The sequence below is a fragment of the Cynocephalus volans genome, chromosome 3 (genome assembly GCF_027409185.1).
Source record: "Cynocephalus volans isolate mCynVol1 chromosome 3, mCynVol1.pri, whole genome shotgun sequence".
Lineage (NCBI taxonomy): Eukaryota > Metazoa > Chordata > Mammalia > Dermoptera > Cynocephalidae > Cynocephalus > Cynocephalus volans.
In genome coordinates this window covers 155,444,203-155,466,281 of record NC_084462.1, presented here as the reverse complement: position 1 = coordinate 155,466,281, position 22,079 = coordinate 155,444,203, and the positions used below count along the sequence as shown (strand labels likewise).

At 44.1% G+C, this 22,079-nt stretch overlaps 3 protein-coding genes across 3 annotated transcripts in view; 2 read left to right on the top strand and 1 right to left on the bottom strand.

The window, feature by feature from the left end:
• Positions 1–4,337, top strand: part of LTBP2 (latent transforming growth factor beta binding protein 2) — a 98,303-nt gene extending 93,966 nt beyond the window's left edge. Inside the window, exons 30-37 of the mRNA XM_063092317.1 lie at positions 62–253; positions 375–458; positions 1,187–1,315; positions 1,628–1,765; positions 1,842–2,009; positions 2,253–2,534; positions 3,594–3,743; positions 4,156–4,337. Coding sequence (XP_062948387.1) covers positions 62–253; positions 375–458; positions 1,187–1,315; positions 1,628–1,765; positions 1,842–2,009; positions 2,253–2,534; positions 3,594–3,743; positions 4,156–4,301 — 1,289 coding nt within the window. The 3' untranslated portion in view covers positions 4,302–4,337. The remainder of the gene's footprint in view (positions 1–61; positions 254–374; positions 459–1,186; positions 1,316–1,627; positions 1,766–1,841; positions 2,010–2,252; positions 2,535–3,593; positions 3,744–4,155) is intronic.
• Positions 4,338–5,881: 1,544 nt separating this feature from the next.
• ISCA2 (iron-sulfur cluster assembly 2) lies at positions 5,882–11,685 on the bottom strand. Its single transcript, XM_063090949.1, has 4 exons — positions 11,604–11,685; positions 11,297–11,399; positions 11,083–11,198; positions 5,882–10,669 (listed from the first exon to the last, which is right to left on the bottom strand). Exons 1-4 carry the CDS (start codon positions 11,672–11,674, stop codon positions 10,495–10,497), a joined length of 465 nt encoding a protein of 154 aa, XP_062947019.1. The 5' UTR covers positions 11,675–11,685; the 3' UTR covers positions 5,882–10,494.
• A 406-nt stretch (positions 11,686–12,091) lies between these two features.
• NPC2 (NPC intracellular cholesterol transporter 2) lies at positions 12,092–21,642 on the top strand. The gene is made up of 4 exons (XM_063091392.1): positions 12,092–12,227; positions 17,192–17,299; positions 18,801–18,973; positions 20,806–21,642. Exons 1-4 carry the CDS (start codon positions 12,146–12,148, stop codon positions 20,890–20,892), a joined length of 450 nt encoding a protein of 149 aa, XP_062947462.1. The 5' UTR covers positions 12,092–12,145; the 3' UTR covers positions 20,893–21,642.
• Positions 21,643–22,079: the final 437 nt, after the last annotated feature.

The window sequence follows — 22,079 nt, the reverse complement described above, 5'->3', positions numbered from 1 at the left end:
TCAAGGACTAGGGTGCCTCAGAGGGTTCTGGGCAATAGTAAGGGGCATCTATTACATACAGGTCAGAGTATAACTGAGGCTCCAACAGGGGGCCATCCCCCAGGCCCAATCCGCATGCAGTGCTACTCTGGGCAGAATGGCTACCCACCCTGCTCCAACATCCTGGGCCAGAACACCACGCAGGCTGAGTGCTGCTGCACCCAGGGCACCAGCTGGGGAGATGCCTGTGACCTCTGCCCATCTGAGGACTCAGGTAAGGCCCCAATGGTCCCAAATCCTCTTAGGGTCAGCTCTGCAGGGTGACACTGAAAGAAAGGGAGAGAGAAGGGGGGCAGAGGCCTTCCCTCTCTGAGCTGGGATGCCTTCCTACACAGTTGAATTCAGTGAGATCTGCCCCGGTGGTAAAGGCTACATCCCTGTGGAAGAAGCTTGGATGTTTGGACAGACCATGTACACAGGTAACCTCCCTCTACACCCTCCTCCCCAAACTCCACTCACCTGAGTGGGCTCTAGCCTGGTCCTCCAGGAGTTGCCCGGGGTGGTTCTGCATCTAGGCCTGGCCTCCCAGGTGGCTTCCGTCTTTTCTGTCCCAGGGCTGACTGACTACCAGAGAGTTTTATCTGGAAGTGCTAACACGAGCTCCTGCTGGAGTATACACATGACTCTCAGCTTAGTTTCCCTTCTCCCCCAAGGTTGTATCCTCAGGAACACACTATGATGCCTTGACTAACCTTTACCCCCAGGCATGCATGGGCACAGGGACAGAGCAAAGAGTACTGCTGTACAGAGGCAGAGGTAGCTGCTTAGCTCCCTGGCCCTGTTTATGGAGCCAGAAACATTGAGGAATCTGTACTCACATTGGGGTGGTTCAGGTACTGAGCCCCTCAGTGCCCTCATCCTAAGAAGGAAATAACAGAAACAGAAGTAACTTTCCTTAAGTGCTTGCTGTGTGCCAAGCACTATCTTTTAATCCTCATAACAACTGTAAGAGGTTAAGTAGCATTATCCACATTTTTTAGGAGGGAAACTGAGGCAAGGAGAACTTAAGCAACCTGCCCAAAGTCACCCAACTAGTAAGTGGCAGAGCTGGGATTCAAACCCAGATAGGCTGGCTTTGGAGCTCCTGGTCTCAAATCCTGCCTCATACTGCTCACCTTCACCTCACCTCAGTTCTGCCCTCCCGCAGATGCCGATGAATGTCTGATGTTTGGGCCTGGTCTCTGCCCCAACGGCCGGTGTCTCAACACGGTGCCTGGGTACATCTGCCTGTGCAATCCTGGCTACCACTATGATGCCTCCCTCAAGAGGTGTGAGGGTGAGGACACACCCAACCCCTCCCCACCCCCAGCCCCTGCCAGCCAGTCCTACTCTTGCCAGGAGTACCCCTTCCTGGGGAAGATGCCTACTGCAGCAGGCAGGTCTGAGGTGAGGGGCTGTCAGGGATTGTACCTGGGGACCTGTTGGAAAGGTGTCCCTGGGGAGGAGCCTCCCAGTCTGGGCTGGATTGGGGAGGGGAGGCGGAGTGTACCTCTTCATTATCAGTTACACGAAACCCCCCTGCATGAGGGTGATGAAGGTGGTGAATGCACAGGCCACTGCACTGCCCCACACTTTCCCACCATCACAGATCACGATGAGTGCCAGGATATGGCCTGTGAGAATGGCGAGTGTGTGAACACAGAGGGCTCCTTCCACTGCTTCTGCAGCCCACCCCTCACCCTGGACCTCAGCCAGCAGCGCTGCATGAACAGCACCAGCAGCATGGGTGAGTGGGCTTGGGGCAGTGGGGCAGCAGGAGAAGTGAACCTGGGCTGTGAGGCTCATGTGCCCTGTGCCACCAGAGGACCTCCCTGACCATGACATCCACATGGACATCTGTTGGAAAAAAGTCACCAATGATGTGTGCAGCCAACCCCTGCGTGGACATCGCACCACCTACACAGAATGCTGCTGCCAGGACGGCGAGGCCTGGAGCCAGCAGTGTGCTCTGTGCCCCCCCAGGAGCACTGGTGAGGGAGAAAGAGGAGACAACACCTGCAAGGCTGGGCCCAGCCCCAGGGAAGGGGTGGCCTTCACCTTCGAAGGGGAGATCTGGAAAGGAGTCGGGCAATCAGAGCAGTGGCCTTGTCTTTCATCCCTGTTGGTTGGGGACAAAGTAGGGGGCAGGAGAGGGGTGGAGAGAGGCATCCTTCCTCTCTCCTGGGGGAATGGGCCAGATGAAATAGCCCACCTCTCCCCCTCCTCCCTGACAGAGGTCTACGCTCAGTTGTGCAACGTGGCCCGGATCGAGGCGGAGCGGGAGGCCGGGATCCACTTCCGGCCAGGCTACGAGTATGGCCCTGGCCCCGACGACCTGCACTACAGCCTCTATGGTCCAGATGGGGCCCCCTTCTACAACTACCTAGGCCCTGAGGACACTGTCCCTGAACCCCCTTTCTCCAACACGGCCAGCCACCTTGGGGACCACACCCTGATCCTTGAATCTCCTCTGCAGCCCTCAGAACTCCAGCCCCGCTACATGGCCAGCCATCCAGGTCTGTGTTGCTGCAAAAGTGGGGATGAGGTGGGCACTGAAGCTATTTAACTTCCATCTCCTCCACCTGCCGATCATATTGTTGGCAGGGTAAGGATGGGGAAGGGGAAAGACACACCAAGCCAGATGTCCCCGCTCACGGGTCATTCTAAAGAGACAACTCCACATATCTGGGTCAGACCCTAACAACTCCCTGTGATGAATTAGCACAGGGACGCAGAGAGGTGCAGGACACTGTCTCAACCTCAAAAGCTTCCCCGTGGGAGTAGAGAGCAAGAGAAAGCAGGTATACTCCGCTCCATCCTTCTCCCTCCACACCACTTATAGGATTTAGAGTAATCTGCCCTAAGGAAACCCAGCATTCAAACTTGTGACCTGAAATGTGATTTAAGGATTTCCAATGACTTTAAAGGCCCATTGTGGTGACTCAGTTTGTGAATGGTAACAACCCCATTCAGGCCTTGGATTCTCATGAGTAAGTCAGGTCTGACATCAGTGCAACAAACACAGTACCCACCATAGGTGGCAAACACCATATCAGACTAAGACAACATCACCAGGATGGGGTCTCTTTCAGGGGGTGGAGGGGTGCTTAAAAAGAGAAAAGGATTAGGCAGGTCTGATAGAAGTTTTGCTTTGTGTTGAGTGAGGCCCCCCTCTGCTGCCAATCCCCACTCCACACCCACAAAAATACATATACATATATACAGATTTAAACAAAACACCCCACCATTACCACCGCCAAACCCCAAAACTGTATAGAAACAACCAACTGGTCAGGACCCTGGTATTGTGGAAGTGGAGAATCCCAACCTTCCTAGAGCCTCATATTAAGTGTAGCACTTCTCCCCCACCTAAAATGACACATACTTGTTTCTTTGAGAGTATTGCCTTTTGTTTTAGCATCTTTCTGTGAGAATTTTATGGCTCTCCCCACCTCTACCCCCTGAGTTACCAGGGGCAACTGTTTGTACCAGAGGGTGAGAGTCCCAGCGCTGGAGAAATTAGAGTCTGGACACAAGACTTCAGCTTCCTTCTCTCTGTGACTCCCTCCTATCAGAGACCCATGCTGGCTTCGAAGGGCTTCAGGCAGAGGAGTGCGGCATCCTGAATGGCTGTGAGAACGGCCGCTGTGTGCGCGTGCAGGAGGGCTACACCTGTGACTGCTTTGAGGGCTTCCAGCTGGATGCGGCCCACATGGCCTGTGTGGGTAAGTTTAGAATCCTGATGGAGAAGCCAGACTGGCCCACTGCCCAGGTGCATGATTGAACTTAGGATGGCTGGGAAATCCACTGCTGTCCCCTAGTGGAGCAGCTTGGAGTCAGGTCAGGCGGTGAGAGCGCCAAAGGAAGGTCTAATGCTGTGCTTAGAAAGCACTTTCCATTGAGATCCCTAAAAAGAGAGGTAGGGACCAGAGAGCCTGGTCTTGGGCACAGCATGAACTCATTGCCCCTTGCTTTGTGTCCTTGAGTTGCTTGGTTTCGGGAAGTGACTTCAGTCCCTGGCTGTCACACTTAGGATTACTCTGCAAGGCAGGGGCCAAGGCTTAGTGACCAGAGGGGCAGAGGCAGCAGACCAGAGATACTTGGGCTCCTACAGTTCTCTCCTTCCTTTCCTCTTAGATGTGAATGAGTGTGATGACTTGAACGGGCCTGCTACACTCTGTGCCCATGGTCACTGCGAGAACACAGAGGGCTCCTACCGCTGCCACTGCTCCCCAGGTTACGTGGCTGAGGCAGGCCCCCCACACTGTGCTGCCAAGGAGTAGCAGTGAGGGGTCAGTGTGGGCAGCTATCTGGAAATGGCCTCCAGCCACAGGCAGGGGCCTTGAGGATGCTTTCCTAGCTGTGAAGACACCACAATGACATCAGGCCGGAGGCCCTGCAGCCCAGTCAGCCTTGCCTGCTTTTGGCTCTCCCAGCTTGGGCTCTGGCTGTGAGCTTCCATCACTGCCTCCATGCCGCCATGCCCTTGCTTGGCTCAAACACCACCAAACACTTTAATGCTTCAGCCACTGGCCATGAGGCCCAGTCTACCATCTATCCTGGCCTTGCTATGGGATGCTTACCAAAGGATGGCCCTCGTCCACCCCCTCAAGCTGTGCAAATGTGCATGGTCCTACAGCCTCATACTGCAGACACCCCTTTCCAGCCACAATCCACATATCACTCTGATGATTCCACGACTGGGACAGAGGCTACATCTGCCCTGGGATCGTCCTTCAGAATCTGTAGAGCAAGAAAGAGTTTGGGGGAGTTTGGGGACTGACTCCAATGTTCCCTCTCAAAGAACTTCTCCACCACTCGGCCAATCTGGTCTGGACCCTGATTTTGCCACACCACTATCCTGCAGCCAGTTCTGTGGCCCCAGGGAGTGGCAGAAGATCCATGCACCTCAGAAAAGCAAGACTGGTGTTAGCTTATTGATTGTAAGAGACACAAATGAAGAGGAGCAAAGAGCCTGAGAAAGGAGCAAGAGGGCATTATGAAAAATATGTGGAGTTAAGAAATGGGAAGCCAAGATTTCATACAAGTATAAAGAAAATATTCTGCAGTTCCGGGTAAATAAATTCAAAATCCACCCAGCAATAATCCCTGTGCACCAGCAGCAAGGGCTGCCACAAGACAGAGTACCTATCTCCAAAGACCTTTATTAAATACATACTGTTTCTTACACGAAACAAATTTCTTCTGGGCCCTCCTTTTGTGAAGACCAGTTTGATATACTAAAAATAAAAAGGTCTACTTACTAGGGTGGTTCAGAGGAAGCCAGATTTCGAATGTTGTTTTTCTCCTCTACTCAGAAGCTCATGCCCTCTTCCCCTTCAGAAAATGGACGGCTGGCATCCCTCTGAGTTTACAAGTAGAGACTCACTCCAAACCAGGCTAGCTAGGAGTTCAGAACCATGGCGGAATAAAGAAATGTACATCTGGGCTCCTCTGCTCTTGTTTTTATTTCGTATTAGACCAAATTTCTTTGCTACATTGGCTAAACCTACATATTAGATATGAGGCTCTGGCCAGCTCTGCCGATAGCCTATGATTGGGTTCCAACGGGAGTATGTTCTTTACTATTCCAAGACAAAGAAAGTTGGGTGCATGGGTGGCTCAGTGGTAGAATTCTCGCCTGCAAAGACAAAGAAAGCTGACTTTGTGTTTCTCTGACGAATGGCAATGTAAGTGAACACGGCTCCATGTGACTGGAGGCAAGGAGATGAATGCTGCTTTCTTAATCTGTCCTGTCCTATGTGCTGCTCTGTCAGCCATCACATAACTTATTGAATGCTTGCTATATGCCAGGCACTGTGCTGAATGCTGTACATAAATTTCCTTTAATCTAACAATCCTACTTACTATTTTTATTCCCAATTTGTAGGTGAGGAAAATGAGACACAGAAAGCTTAAATAATTTGCTCTAGGTCACTATATTAGTTGAGGGGTTCTCAGCAGACAAAAATAAGTGGCTCATATTGAAATATTCTTTCATTCGTAATAAAAGAAATGCAACTTAAAACCACACAGAGGTATTTTTTTTTAATTGTCAGATTGGCCAAGATCAAAAAGTTTGTTAAGACTCCTGGTTGGCAAACATCTGGGGAAGTAAGCACTCTCATAACAGCTGATAGGAGTATATGTTGGTACAATCTCTGAAGAGGACAATATGGCAGTCTTTCAAAATTATAAAAGTACTAAAGCTTTGGCCTAATAATTCAGCTTCTAGGAACTTAACCTTCACACACATTCTCACCAAATGTGAAATGATGTATGTAAAAGGTTATTTATTACAACATTATTTGTAATAGCAAAAGATTAGAAACAATTAATTGCTATGGAACCCTAAGAAAAAATGGCTCTAAAATCCTTGATGTCTTAAATAGATGAAGGGAGGTTGTATAACAGCATGCAACATATGCTGCTATTTGTCTAAACAAAGGGGAAAGAGAAGTGAATATCTGTCAACATCATCCTTGCCACTCCACATTATACCCCATCAGAGAATTTTTTACCATTCCCCAAATATACCCTGCTGGCACTGTGCCTTCTTAAATGCTGTTCCCACTTGCCCACCTCCCCACAACCCTCACCTTCCTGCTCATCCTCCCAGAGATATTGCATGCATATACACATATTTCCTTTTATTAAAAACACAAATAGCATAGTATGCACGCTATTCTGCGCTTTGCTTTTCACTTTATACTTGTACACAAAGAGCTGCCTCATTCTATTTCATAGCTGTATATTATCCCATCGAATGGATAAACCATAATTTATTTAATCAGACCCTCAATGACAGACATTTCCATTGTATCCTATCTTTTGCTATTATAAATAATACTGTAATGAATATTCTTGTGCATATGTTATTTCGTAGTTTATCTGTGGGATAAATTCTTAGAAACAGTGGTGGTTTGTGGGGAGAGTGACAGGGTGGATAGGTACAGTATTGGGAGACTTTGCACTGTATCTTTCTGTATCTTTTAAAATTTTGTACCATATGTATTACTTATTCAAAAAAATAAAATATTTTAAAATACAGCTGCTGGCCACAGACTGCTTAAATGCTTCTGCTTTTCTATATATTTATTTAACTATAATTTACAATTAAACCAAGTGATAATTATTCAAAAAATTTTTCTTTTTTTTTTAAAAAAGATGACCGGTAAGGGGATCTTAACCCTTGAATTGGTGTTGTCAGCACCACACTCTCCCAAGTGAGCTAACCAGCCATCCCTATATAGGGATCTGAACCCTTGGCCTTGGTGTTATCAGCACCACACTCTCCCAACTGAACCACAGGCCGGCCCATTTCAAAATTTCTTAAAGCAAAATTCTGTTAAACAGCCCTGTGACATTTTTATGAAGAAAGAATGGCCGGTTAGCTTAGTTGGTTAGAGAACGGTATTATAACACCAACTTTAAGAGTTCGGATCTCCGTAACTGCCAGCCACCCCCCAAAAAAACAGAACAGAAAAATAATAAAAATCATAAACATAAATGCTAGATACGAAGAAAACAGAGGACTTTCCTTGTCTTTCAGACAAACATGCAAAACTGCTATGTTTAAGTGTTAATAGTGTTAAGCCCTGTCCAAGGCCAGCTGCACATTAGCTCAGGGCCAGAGTTCAAGGGAGGGCTATACCATCATGGTTAGTGCCACTCACTTCACTATACCAGGTTGCTCCTGGTATATAATGTCAGCCCTCCACTCTGATGTTTTATAACAAAAGACAAAAAGAACAGGGATCAATTCTCAGAAGTAATTTAGAGATAGAAGAGTATCTTCCTGGACACCTACTTTAGTAGTCCTTACTAATCTCTCACTTCTGAATAGATTTTCTTTTAAACCCCTGTTATCAGTCAAATTCCCACACAAAGAAACTAAGGGTGGGTGGGACACATATAGTTTACATACTACTAGTTTCTATCATCACATAACTGGAGTGTGATTCCACAATAAGATAAGATCTGGCCATTGACCAAGAAGTCCCTCTCTGAACCAACCGCATAAGGCTGACTCACAACATAAGGCAGATTCAGGACTCCCTTGCCTTTGGTTCTTGCACTGTTATGGTTGTTGCTAAAGAAAAGGTGGGGCTGATGCTCCAGGCACTGGCTTGCATGAAAAGTGTAATAAAGCCAGTTCTGCAACAAACAAGGCCTTGTGACAACCTCCTCTCCAAAGTAATGAGAAGACAAAAGATCTTCCAGTTAATACGGGAAGAATATAGTTGTCCTGAATGAATTTTCAGTGAGCAAAATTTGTAAAAATGTCCACTAGACTTTATGGCCTGCCAGGCAGAGGGCATCTGTCAGAAAGGGCCTGCATAAGATCCTAGACTTGTTTTACCAGGCATTCTGTCTATTCCAAGCAAACTGCCCAGTGTCCCCCTGGTGCAATCATTCCTCTGTGCTCTATGTTCTTAAATCATCCTCCTCCATCAGAGACTACCACTTCTGATCTACCCATGAAGTCTTCTTAGTGTAAAGATGATTTCTCCCAAATCCACCTTTTTCTAAACACAAATACCAATTCTCCCATAACAGTTGGTACTCACATATAGGCTTCTGCATTCTAAGGTACCCTGTTTCTGCCTAGTTGACCACTGCAATTTGATGGTTTATTTATTTAGTAACTAAAGCTATTTTGCTTGTGCTCAGCAGTTTTAAACCCACCAAATCAGTAAATAACCCACAAAAATATTCCAGAGGAATAGGGTCTAACGTTTAAAATCTCTTTGTAAGGAGGATGAAAGGAGTTAGGTAGTCTGAACTATAAATTTTATTAGGCCCAGGTATTGGCAGCAACTTTTAATGTCTTAGTAATGTATGTACACAGATGCTTTCACAGTATGCTGCTTTCTGCCTCCTTCCACAGGCAGCTAAAAAATCTGCTCAGGTTTCTGAGTGTCCCCTTCTTTCCTCTAACCACATGATAGGTTTGTTTTCTCTAAATCCTAGGTCTTCCCACATTGGAAATACAAGGGTACTTCAAAAGTTCATGGAAAAATAGTTAAAAGAAAATACAAATCTTTCCATGAACTTTTTGAAGTACCCGCAAATAAGCATCTGAGTTCTGTCTCAGATACTTTCTATTTCTAAATTCTATTTCCATTTTTTTAATGGTAAATTCTCTTACTAGATGATCTTAATTCCAAGCCGGTCCAGAAATGCAAGTCTTTGCTGTAACAAACTTTTAAGCTCCCAAGCAAAAGATGGATTTAACTAATAACTGAGAATCAATTGGTTGTGGTTTCCCCAACATTAGTATTAATAAATCATTTGTTGTAGTGGTGGTGGTTGATGATTTCTTTTTTTTTAGTTGTCTGTCCATACAGGTCTGGGCCCCCCAGCACTGTAATACAATTATTACAAGCTTCGTGCATATTTAAATGCCACATCTAATGAAGTACTTTAAAATTCACTGGAATTTATGGTTTAAAAGTTTTTTCAGTGACCTTAAAGTAGGGTTGACAGGTTGAGCAAACAAAAATATAAGACACTCAGTTAAATTTGAATTTCAGATAAACAAATAATTTTTAGCATAAATATGTCCCATGTATTTGAGACATACTAAAAAAATTATTCGTTGATTATCTAAAATTCAAATTTAATAACTGGGCATCCTGAACTTCATCTGGTAAACCAATCTAAAACAAAGATCCCTAAGTATCTATTATCTATACCAACAAAGGGACCACTTCCTGCTATGCATGAGACCAGAGACGTTTTACACCATAAGGTAAGTGAAGTAATATACCCTAAAAAGATTCAGTCATTAAATGGTCACAGAATCTTGAAATGTCTGTATGAGTATGGAGTAGGGAGGCTATTTTTGAAATAATTCAGGTATCAGTAAGGGTTTAATCCAAGTTTTCTGGATTCTAGCAGATCCAGGAGTATGAGAGTAAAACGCATCTGCTCTATAAAACGGGAGGTAGAGAAAAGGCTGCATAGAAAATAAGTCAAGTGGCACATTCAGAAAGGGTGAAATGAAAAAGAGAACATTTCATTTGCCTTTCTCATCCTCTTGGGCCTAGTAACATGTTCAAGCTATCCAATCTGTGACCCTGATCCAAAACACAATAAGGTCTTTCTTTCAAATGAAGATTTTATACATAGTAATACACATATGTGCAAGTACCTCTGAAGGCCAAAGAAGTAATTCCAAATTTTGGAACCTTGGAGATTCTATAGATTATTCTTGGTTTCAAAAAGTGATTGAATCTGAGGTAACAGCATGTGGGAGGCTTGGCCTTAGCATGGGGGCTGGGGAATTAGGTTAAGAATAAAAGCTTCACATTCTGAAAATAATAGTGGCAACTAAAAACACAACACTCCCAGATTGAGGGAAATAAAATTGAGCAAGGGACATGATTAGAGGGAAACCTCTAGAATTCTAATAATCCCAGGTTCCTCAAATTTGTACAACTGATAGCAGTCTCAGGGTCATCTGTCATCACATCAAAGTTTGACAGAGAAGGATGACCCACAGGAGCAGCCTTGCTGTGCTTGAGGATTGTTCAACACTTGAAATGAGCTTCGGATCAGTTCTTGGCTGAAGTCCACCTGGGCCCCTTTCACGAAGGCCAAACTATCAGAGTCCACCACCACTCTTGCCCCACCCTGCTCAAATACCCTGAAAAGACAGGAGGAAGGCATTAATGAATATCACAAACATCAAAAACATGACACCCTCTGAGCCCATAGGTGCACATCCTGTTTTCTGAAGTACAGAGCTAGAATTCCTTATTACCTCTAAAAGGTGCTGATTTTCTATGAGGCAAAAAGATTCAATGGAATTAATACTGGGAAATGTTTAGGGACTTATATAGTCCACCTAACTCACACTATGGACCTAGGCAGGCCAATTTTCCTCCTATAATTTATTTTGAATTAAGACAACAAATTTTTATTGCATCCTCACTGTGTGAGAAGGGCGGCGTTAACCATCCTTAGCAAGCCCTTTAAATGTGGGAAAAGTGCACCTTCAACTGGAGACACTTTTATCCCTCCTGTACATCCTCTAACGACCCAATCCTTCTTCCTTGCCTGTCGTCGGGGTTGATAACCGTATCCAGCGAAAATTTGTATTGGAATCCGGAGCATCCACCTCCCTCCACCTGCAGCCTGAGGAATTCTGACCCTTCGGTGATTTCCAGAAGCCTCTGAAATGTAGGAAGGGGATCAAGAGTGCCGGGCAAGGGGAGGTCCCAGCGTCCCCGGCGCCCGCCCGGGATCCGCCGCCCCGCGTTCGGCCTCCTACCTGGACGCAGCTGTCCGTGAGGCGGATCTGCCCTTCGCCAGCCTCGGGGTTGGAGGACGAAGTTTCCCGACGCGCCTGAAGTCCCTGGGAGGCCGAGAGGAGCCTACCGCGCAAGGCAGGCAGATGAGACCGGGAGCACAAGGAGCACCCCGCGACCCCGACCTGGACAGCCTCACGCCAAGCCTGGCGGCCTCACATCTGCACGGCCTCAAGGCAAACCCTCTACTCTCCCGCGGGCTTTAGTTCCCATTCGTCCTGAGGGCGCAGAAACTAACACCCTTCCCAGGTGCCTCTCCAGCCTTAGTACCTGCCCCTCGGCCAAAGCGTTACCGCTCTCAGCGCGGCGGCCGTTAGGGACAACTCCCAGGCGGCCGCCATCTTCCTCCACAAACCCCGCCCCTAGCGCCGCTCGTTTCCCCTCCTCCGCCTGGGCCTCAGGGGGCGCGGGGAATGAGCCGGAGGGCGGGACCGCAACTGAGACCCAGCCCTGGAGCCTGTCTATTGGGTAGTTCAGGAGAAGAAGGGGTTTCATTGGCTAGAAATGCTCCCGGCTGCGACAGCGGGGACGCACCGATAAAGCCGGGGCGGAGCGCTGAGGCGAGGGGTGGGGAGGGGCGGAGAGGCACTGCCGGCCGGCCCCTGAGCGGACAAGGTGGGCGGAGATAGCGGGCATCTGGGCCGCACCGATTCGGGCCGGGCTCACCCGGGGCGGAGCGCGGGCGGGCTCAGCTGTGGTTGCCGGTGACCGGTCGCCTGACTGGGCTCCTCCCCGGCCCGCCCCCACAGGTTTATCTTGTGACCGCCGCGTCCGCTCCTTTCTTCCTCGAGCTTGGGACCTCGTTAGCTACAATGCGTTTCCTGGCTGCTGCGTTCCTGCTGTTGGCGCTCAGCGCCGCCGCCCAGGCCGAGCCGGTGCGGTACAAGGACTGCGGTGAGCCCTTGGTCCGCCCGAGTTTCCCGCGCCCTCTGCGGAAGCCCCCGCCGGAGTCCTGCTCCGAGAGCCCCGGGCTGGTTTGGGTGGGTCCCTGGGTGGCCAGGCTCGGACCCCGAGTGGAATGGGCCGGGTTGGGGGAGAAGGTGCCGGCCTCGGTGAAACCCGACCTCCCAGAACTTTGTCTCTTCCTGTGTTTTGGGGTCCCTGGACACTCCTGGAGGTGGGCAGACCACAGAAGGTCCGTATTCAGCGCCGGGGTTGAGGGGAGGGGCACAGAACTTTTTATTTATGCCTTGTTTTTTGGATAACCTCACCCTCACACTCCCTTTGCTTTTCTTTTTAATTTCTCTTTTGATGACAAATCAAAAGTCAGTTCACCTTTTCATGATTTATTCTGTTATAGAATAGGGCTTCCTTTGGGCTATGGAATTCTGTGATTTTTAATCAATTTTTCCTTCTCTAAAACTTGCGTTTTAAAGAAACTTGTGACACATAACTCCCTCTCGCGCTGTGGTTGGAATCTTTGTTGGAAAATACAGCCGGGGTAGAAATTCTGAATGAGTTCATTCAGTCAAGAAAATAGAATTAATTGTTGGAGCAGAACCAGAACTCGAACAGTTTTGTCCGAAGGTGGAGGTGGAGAGGTGCAGTGATCGATGAAAGAGACATGAAACTGATTTTGTAAAATATGTGAACGGAAGGAAACATGGAGATCGTATAGTCAATCGCAGAATTCCAAAGATGTTAGGTAACCTGCCTAAATCACACAACAGAATGGGCAACCAGAGTAAGTTTGCTCCTTTATATCCAGTGCCCAGGTAATAATAACTGCTCTATAAATAATTGTTGAAAAAGTAAGTAAGGGAATATATACTCTTTCCACTATGTCATCAACATTCATGTCGAGGCTAAAGCAAATTTGAGGGATAGGGGAGAGGATTAAGGAATAAAGACTGTTGGCCTGTTAATACTGAAATGCTGTTCCACTGACCTAGGAGACTGGCACTTGAAAGATGCTATTATCTCCTCAACTTACTGCATTTTTCCTCCATTAAACTTAGTGGCCAACATTTGGATGAAGACACTATTAATTTTATCAAGTCATTTAATCCTCAATCTGTTTTACAGCTGAAGAAACTGAGGCACATAGAGTAACTTGCTCAAGATCTGACAGCTAATAAGCGGTAGGAAACCAGTGGTGTACATCTATGGGAAGAACTTCTTAAAGGGAAAGAGGGTTTCAGTTACACATTTTCAATTTACTTTTGAATTGGGAAATATGAAACTTCAGCACCCACATCAAAAGATTTTGCATTCCACTCTACACCTACCTTCCCTGAAGTGAGAAATGGGACCAGGCAAACTTTAGTTTTGCAGTGTTTGCATGTTAGAGCTGAGGAGTTTGTTCTATTGATACTGGAAGTCCAAGAACCTTTTGTCAGCAAAAAACTGGATGAAAGCTACAAGTACTACTACTGCCCTTTACTTAGCTCTTACAGGTCATGTGACCCAGCATTGAAAGGAGCAGGTAGAAGCCTTAACATAAGCACTGATTTCCAATAAATTGGTGATTAAAGTTCATGGTGTATGAAGATGGGATGAAGTGGAAGAGAGTGCTTCTCCAACTATTTTGGATGCTTAGAGTGTGTACAGTTTGAGAACTCTGCTATAATAGAGAAGCAAGCTAGAGAATAAAGGACAAAAAGGTACTAATTACAGACCCAGCTGGAGCAATGTTTGTCAGTGTGATGGCAGAGATAGTTTAAAGAGACTGCTCCACCTAAGGGCAGGCACAGGCAGAGAAAGCAAAGTGCATCTACTTGGGCTTCTCAGTTAATATACTTCTATAGCACTTAGCTAATCGGGTGACTACATAGCAGATAACGTATTCACAACCTGCAATGTGCCTTCTGTCTTCATGCAGTCTACTTTTGAGACAGAGTCAATTCTATTAGCTGGAAACGTAATTTCTGTCCACAAAGTGTACTTGAGGTGATATGCCCTTTTGGATCAAAAGGGGATTTGCTAACCCACCCAGTAGCAGCTATTCTAGATTAAATTCACAGTCTAAATACAGATATGATGATGATGGTAAACATTTATATAGCACTATTATGTTCCAAACACTTATCTAAAAGCTGTATGTGTGTTAGCTCACCTGCCCTATAAAGTAGGTACTAGTATTATCCCCAGAGAGTTTAAGTTTCTTGCCGTAAATAGGGGAGCCAGTGAGATTTCAGTCCTAGGCATCAGGCCCCAGAGTCTGCCTCTCAGTAATGATGGCTGAACGGCAGAATTTAAGTTACACTGTTACAGGCTCTGTTACCAGCCTATTCACTTGCATTCTCTTCCGTTCAACTGTCCAGTTTCGTAGGTCTGGATGAGGAAATGGGATTTTTAAAGACTTGTACTTAAACATACTTTCTTGGTCAAGCATTTGTTGTATACAAATAGGATTTTTGTCCTTGGTTAAACTGAGATTAAAAAAGAAAAAAAGACACACTTCCTGCTTCACACTTATTTTAGAGAACACAGGTTTCCAAAGTTGTACATCTGTATATTGCAGATGTATGCTGAAAATTGTTCTCATTAGTAGGACTGTACAGTTAAAGTTTGGCGACCGCTGATTTGAAGAGACATTAGAGTATGATTGAAATGTGGTGGGGCAGAGGTGGGGACAGTTTGGGAACAGCCAGTCTCAAGATTCCAAGTAGAAATGGTAGCACTACAGCTTGAGCCATTGCTTGTGCCACATGTGTGCTGCTTTAAAATCCTGTGGAGGGATGACTTTCCCTGATACAGCCTCCCAGAATAAAGAGCAGGGGAGCTCTGTTTTTAAAGAGCAGGGGAGGGTACTTCAAGACGTTTGTGGAAAAATGGAATTAAAAGATAATATGAATCTTTCCATGGACTTTTTGAAGACCGCTCATATATACTTAATAATTTGCTCAATTTTCCTTTACTTATCAAATATGAACAGTTTTTAGCTCCTTTTAAAGAGTCTTAGTTCAGAGATTTATAGAGAATGTCTCATGTTATTTCTCAGTACTTTATTCTCTTCTATTAGATGACTCCTGAGCTAAAGCTAGTTTGTGAGTCATAAGTCAATTGTTGAAACCATACTAGCAAGTCAGATTAATCCTATTTCTGACTTTTCCTAGTACCTTCCTACATCTGACCTTTATTTTTTAAGATATGCAGTATTTGGAAGCTATCATTCCCAGCAGCTTTATAGACCTAGGCCAGATAAATACTTCAGAGAGAAAGAAACCTAGACATCAGGTAGCAGTATTCTTTAATGCTGTTTCTACTTCTGCCATCTTGGCTGTGTGAATCAGCTCTATTTGGAGTTAAGTTTAATTTGGGCCCTAAGCTTATACTGGAGCTATAAGGACCTTGACCTCTGTCCTCCTCCTTACCCCTTTGATTGTTGGAAAAATCAAGATCGTAATGACTTAGTCAAGATTTGAGGTACTGCATGTTGTTTCTTCAGTTGGAATATTTTGTGACTCATAGGTAGGCCTCTTAGATTTCCTCTCTGAAAGAACATGACTAAATAATTGAAGAAAACTCAAGTACAGTGGAGATAGTGCAGTTCCCAGTTCAGAGATATTCTGGATATTCTGATGGCTTTTCATTGTTTTACCCTTACCTTTAATAGTACTGCTTATTTCTCTAGGAAGCCAGGTTGGAGCAAAAGAATGAAGAGATTCCAAGAAAAGAAAGTACTGATCAAAGGAATTACCAGAAGTTTGGGGAAAGGGTAGAAAATCTGGATAGAAGATACTTCATCACTGAAAATCACAAAGGATTATGGTGATTCTCTAAGATAGGAAGAATAGTAGTGAGAAGCAAAGAGATGATGTTGAATCAGGAAACCTGAAAAGGCTTTTTGGTTTTGTTTGAGTTTATGTCTTCATCCAGGGTCCTCAGATAGTTCTCATTTAGGAATTCCCTCGAGTTCTTCTTCCATTTGTCACTGTGGCTGTCTATTAAAAGCTTTCTTCAGGTTCCAGTGACAAAGTCTTCCAAGTCAGGCCAACCGATTGAGTCCTGGATCTGCTCTTTCCAGGCAATGTGGCATAGGACAAGTCACAGTAATCTTTTTGCTCGTCTGTTTTCTAACCTCTAAAACAAGAATGATGAAACCCTTGTGAGATTTTTTTCTTCAGGTGCTTCAGCGCCCTCATCCTTGCTACTCAAGGTACAACTTCCATAGGGACTAAAAATGAATGACTCAAGTAAAAAACCCCTAGAGCCAGGAACTTCAAAGAGGTTCTATCTGTTCTAAGACCTGGCAAACTTTCCAGCAAATAATAACTGCCTCCTTAAGTCAGCATTTGCTCTTGTAGAACTTGAGGTTGAAAGATGTTGTAACTCATTTCTGAACTTCCTCCTTGGAGTTTCATGCCCCAGGTTTGCCTTCTAGCCATTTTGGCATAAGCTACAGTTTTTCCCTCATCCTGAACAACTTTTCATCAAATTTACATGCTATTTGCTAGAAAACAAAAGGGAAAACATTAATACTTTAATTAAAAGGAAGGTTGAGGCAAACATTTAAAAGGTTTAAGTATAAAGTGACCCCTTACCATTAAGAATGCAAGATAAAAATCTAGGAACATTTGGAGTTTATTTGGTTGAAGTTAAATCCCTTTAATATAATCTTTCGTGAATATTGTCTCTGGATATTATTTAATTTGACAACTATTAGCTTTCTCTTAGTCAAGAAACCAACTAGGTCCCTTTTCATCTGTTTGCAGGATATGATTTTGGCAGTAAAGTGAGTCACAATTCTGACTTTTAACTGGGCATTGTCTTAAAGATTCCATCCCAGGAAAGAAGTCAGAGGAGAACGAGCTCACTTCACCCTAATTGGAAGAGCAGAGCACCTTCCCATTAGGTAGTGGGCAGCCTGGATGGTATTTTTCCTCCTATTCTCATTTACTTTTCTATTTTTGCAGGTTCTGTGGTTGGAGTTATAAAGGAAGTGAATGTGCGCCCATGCCCCACCCAGCCCTGCCAGCTGAACAAAGGACAGTCGTACAGTGTCAATGTCACTTTCACCAGCAGTGAGTAACAGTGGCTCCTACCCTCAAATTCATGTTAAAGAATAACATAAATCTCAAGTATTGGAATGAGCATAGGAATGTGGGGAGTGGGGGTAGTGGGGAACAGTGGTAGTCAGAAATGCTGTGACCTCCCTTCCAACTTTTGCAAAGCTGGGATTCACTATGTCCTTGGACATCCATTTCCCATATGCCTGTTTCTCAGAGTCCATGGTTGCCAAACTCCCTTTAAGCAAACAGGAAGATTTCTATATATTCACAGCTTAGAGAAGACAACTTGGCTTCTCTCTGTCCTGTCTTGGCCTGTATTGTACGTCAGGCTTTTATGGGAAAGTCAGCTCTGTTTAGCTACAGACTGCAAAGTATGAGTACGGACCCCAAAGTATGATTACAGACCCCATCTGTAAACTTTAGAACTCCTCCAAAATTTTATTTTAAGCAATATACCTTTCAACTGTTAAGTCTGCATTCCATGTGGAAATAAAAGTGCAGTTATTACTTAGCCTCTGTAAGGTTTAGGGAACCCACTGGGGACCTAAGAAGCAATCAAGGAATCTGAGCTTTCTTCTTCAAGTAGAAGAAATATTATTGGAATTTATTGCTTTCTTGTATCATATTTATCACCTTCAAAATTCCCAAAAATCTAGACAAATGTAAGTCTTTATTTCTAGATAGGGCATCTGCCTTGAATCTTTCCCTCATTTTCTGTTTTGTGGAACTAGACTAGACAGTCTAATAAGAAACCTCAAAGTTCCTGTCATCTCTTGTTTATAAGCCTATAGTCAGCCCTAAATACTAGTTCTCTGCTTTCTCTCCTATACTATACCCTGGCCCCTCTATTGTTCCAAACCAGGAAAACGCCTTCTAAACAAAAGTCATCCCCAACCCAGACAGAAAGAAAGAGTCAATACTCTGGATCTCTAAAATAACCTAATAGCTCATAACTCTGGTTATCCTAATTTTATAATATCTTTCTTCCTTCCTGCCCATCTTGTGATATGGAGGGTAGAATTTGTCAAGAAATGTTTCTCTTTTTAATCTTACTCAGTTTCTAAAGGATTACCTATTTTACTGTTGTTACAGACCATGGCATTTAAGACACACAAAACACTGACAGAAGCTTATGTAGATAGTAAACAGATAGTTTACTGCCAAAAATCAGTTGCCTTGTAGGATAAGACTACTTATCTAGATAGCTCTGATTCTCCTGAGAAACTGTGAAAGGCAGTGAAGAGTGAGGTGGGGTTGAGAGCAAAGTAGACAACTCCTGTTGAAGGCTTCTATTGCATAATTCAGTAATTTTTCTAGTTTCAGAGTAAATGCTTATACTGTGCTACATACTAAGCATAATTACAAAGAGAAATAGACCCAAGGAATTAACAAAGACAGGCTTTATGATCTGCTATTATAACAATGTCGTTGCTTGAGAATATATCTGAATTTTTGATTTAGAGTTTGGAAATAGGCTGTTTTCTTCACCATCTGATTCTCTTTTTTCTCTTAGGTATCCAATCCATAAATAGCACAGCCTTGGTGCATGGCATTGTGATGGGCTTCCCAGTTCCCTTTCCCATTCCTGAGCCCGATGGTTGTAAGAGTGGAATCAATTGCCCCATCCAAAAAGGCAAGACCTATAGCTACCTGAATAAACTACCGGTGAAGAGTGAATACCCTGCTGTAAGTGACATTATTGTTGAGGACACTGGAAGCCTTGGGACTGGATTAGAAATCTGAGGGCAGGGGGCAGGAAGCAAAGACTGGGTAAAGGGCCCCTCATTTGTAGGTGAGGGAAAGGAGATGGGTTTGAGTTTTAGGAATCATGAGTCTCTTTGTTCTTTCACTATTTCCTGATGGTTAGCATGGGCCTGATGATGCCATTTTTATACACAATATTTCACTATTGAAATGTTGATTTCATGACCACCCTATGTAGAGGTGATATTCTCTCTATTTTACAGATGAAAGAATTTGAGCCTCTGATGTTATACAGTATGGACGGAGTCCACTCCTGTAAGAAATACTACTGCCTAGGTTTAGAGCTGAGCTGAGTCTTATAACTCCAAATCATGTATAATGTTAGAAGGTGTTAGCCAGGCACCAAATAGTTCGAGATCCAAGTTGCCTCACCGTCATCAGAAAATTCTGGTTTCTCCATTAATCCCTTAAGAGGGCACTAGTTTGTTAGCTTCATAGCAGAGTAGTAGCTTTTTACACTCTCCTTTCTCCCCTCACCCCTCCAGCCCCCCACCTTCACCTCTGACCTACCCCTGCTTTACCTTCTTCTTTTTCTACCGAGCACATTGAGGTAGATTTTGCTGGAGTAAGCCTATATTAAAGATATGAATTTTTATAAAAATAGTGGACGTAAAGGGATTGCTTTTCTCCATGAAGAAAAAGCTGCATTTCTTTAAAGGAAATCAAGTAGAACCAGGAAGAATCTGGCCATTTATTTGCTAAAAAAGGCAAATAATTAAAGAACGTTCTAAAGAGACTGAAATATAGGGAGTCTGTGCTTAAGGGATATTGGAGACCTAAAGGTCAGGGACAGATTTGTAGATTAATTTGTGGAGTATCCATATAATAATGGGCCTTTCTGAAAATGATTATGTGTGCAGAGTGCCTAGTCAGGGCCTGATACAAAGTTGGTACTCAATGTTTGATAGGTATTATCTGTTAAGTGCATTACATTTAATTTGAAAATAGCTCAAATTATGTTAGTTTAAGCACTAAGTGAAACAGTAGTTAATATATCTAGTCTTGAAAAACTTACAAAGCAAGTTTGGAGAAGCTGGGTACCACTGTTACTCAAACATTGTGTTGTGAAGAAATCTTTGAGTACAAAAGAGAGGTGGTAACTAATGACAAGTAAGCTAATGTCCACGTAAGAAAGGACCTGTAAAGTGTCAGTGAGTTATTAAGAATTAGAAGGGACAGCTCGTAGTATGAGTGTAACAAGTCAAAGCAGAGATCTCTAATGAGGTATATTATTAGAAAACAGTTTAAGTTAACTGGAACTATATTACTACAAAGGGTTGTTGTCCTTGAAATTATTCATACAGCCATATATTTCTTTGGACCATCTTTTGTGCTATGACATTTCCATCTCCAGCCAATGAGAAAGTTTCCTTACACCTAAGAATCTAATTTTTTTACTCTCTATTCTTCATGGTTACAGTTGGAAAAGGCTAGATCAAGTTGCCAAATACATGAGAAATTGTTTAAATATAAAATTATTATTCATGTAAGGCTTCATTATGTACCATTGATATAAGAGGGGAAAGAGCACTTTAGAAATTACATTTGATAAATTAACTAGGTTAGTATTTGGTGCTGCTCACACCAAATTAAGGCCACAGGCTGTGCCCTCAAGTAGCCTTCATGATGGCATGATTTCAGAAGAAAAGTATGAGGAATTAGACAGTTACAATTTACGTGTAGGGTACATAGTTAAGCCAATTATGGATTGAGTTCAGGTCCTAATTTCATTTTTCCCAATTCTGTTTCTCCAGATAAAACTGGTGGTGCAGTGGGAACTTCGGGATGACAAAAACCAAAGTCTCTTCTGCTGGGAAATCCCAGTACACATCGAAGACTAAAGCTATATGGTGCCAGTATGTCTATCTGGGGGTGAGTAGGCATGGGTGGAGGGGGGGGTGGAAGCAGAGGAGAAATCAGACCTAAAACTAAATCAGTGCCATAAGATGAAAGGACTCTCAAGACTGCTGTTTCATGCCTCTCAACCTCCGAAAGCATCTAGGACCTTATTTCCTGAGAGCTCAGAACTGTTGCCTTTGTAATATCCTTTGTAAAAAGGTTGAAAGAAAGAAGAGAGAGGAGACTGTAGGGATTGATTTAATTGTCTTCATTGTTTTTGCTGTTAGAATAAGGAGTGCCTGCCTAATGAGGCAGGACCTGAAGGAGATTGCTTAGAGATTATCAGATAACTTGCCCTAGGGTTTTTGGCCCTTACAGTGGAGGATGTGTTCCAAGCCACTTCCTTCTAGCTGGGATATTGCGTCTAAAGGATGCTTATCTAGAAGTGCCTCATTGAGTTCAATGCATCTGACCAGTGAGACTCGACAGCACCTCCAGTTCTGTTGCTTCAACAATGGTGACCAGCTCTGCAATGGTGTCCAGCAGTTGATCGGAGAGGAGGTGTTCTGTGGCAAAAATTCTGAATGGCTTGTTCTCTGGTGTCTCATGTCTCTTTTTCTGTCTTAGGTGGTTTTCATTAAATGCAGCACTTGGTTAGCAGATGTTTGATTTTTTTTTTTTTAACAACATTAACTTGTGACCTCTTTCTGCACCTGGAAATGTACCTTTGAATAAATAAAACTTATCAGTCAGTCTTGTCTTCTGCATTTGTCTGTGGTCACCTGCTTTCAGACGGAATATTTTCCCCTAGATCCATGGAAGGTGAGCCACCAATTCAGTGGTCCCAGAGTGCACTGAAGACATGATTCTTTTAGAAAATACATTTTTTCTCTTTTTTGCCCAGTTAGACCTTATCTATTTTATACAAAATGACCTTGTTTTGCTTAATTTTGCACAATCTTATACCACCAAGTATACTTGAAAGAAGTGATAAAATCACACCTCACCTGGTTGAATAACAACAACACCTGAAAGGCTGAGGGAACTGAATTCGTGGGGGGACAGGTAGAGGAGTAGGGTTAAGGGTTATAGGTTAGGATGAGACACTGATCTTTTGGGAACCCTCTACCATGATGAGGAAAGCCCAAAAGCTTGAAGATGAAATGTGAAGTTGTAGCAAGTAATGGCT

What these genes read in the sequence shown, in the direction of transcription:
- NPC2 (XM_063091392.1), top strand. Translation starts at nt 12,146, where the DNA reads ATGCGTTTCCTGGCTGCTGCGTTCCTGCTGTTGGCGCTCAGCGCCGCC. An exon ending in GGTGCGGTACAAGGACTGCG is followed by an intron (nt 12,228 to 17,191) that starts GTGAGCCCTTGG and finishes CTATTTTTGCAG; the next exon opens with GTTCTGTGGTTGGAGTTATA. An exon ending in TGAAGAGTGAATACCCTGCT is followed by an intron (nt 18,974 to 20,805) that starts GTAAGTGACATT and finishes CTGTTTCTCCAG; the next exon opens with ATAAAACTGGTGGTGCAGTG.
- ISCA2 (XM_063090949.1), bottom strand. Translation starts at nt 11,674, where the DNA reads ATGGCGGCCGCCTGGGAGTTGTCCCTAACGGCCGCCGCGCTGAGAGCG. An exon ending in TCACGGACAGCTGCGTCCAG is followed by an intron (nt 11,199 to 11,296) that starts GTAGGAGGCCGA and finishes CCTACATTTCAG; the next exon opens with AGGCTTCTGGAAATCACCGA. An exon ending in GTTATCAACCCCGACGACAG is followed by an intron (nt 10,670 to 11,082) that starts GCAAGGAAGAAG and finishes CTGTCTTTTCAG; the next exon opens with GGTATTTGAGCAGGGTGGGG.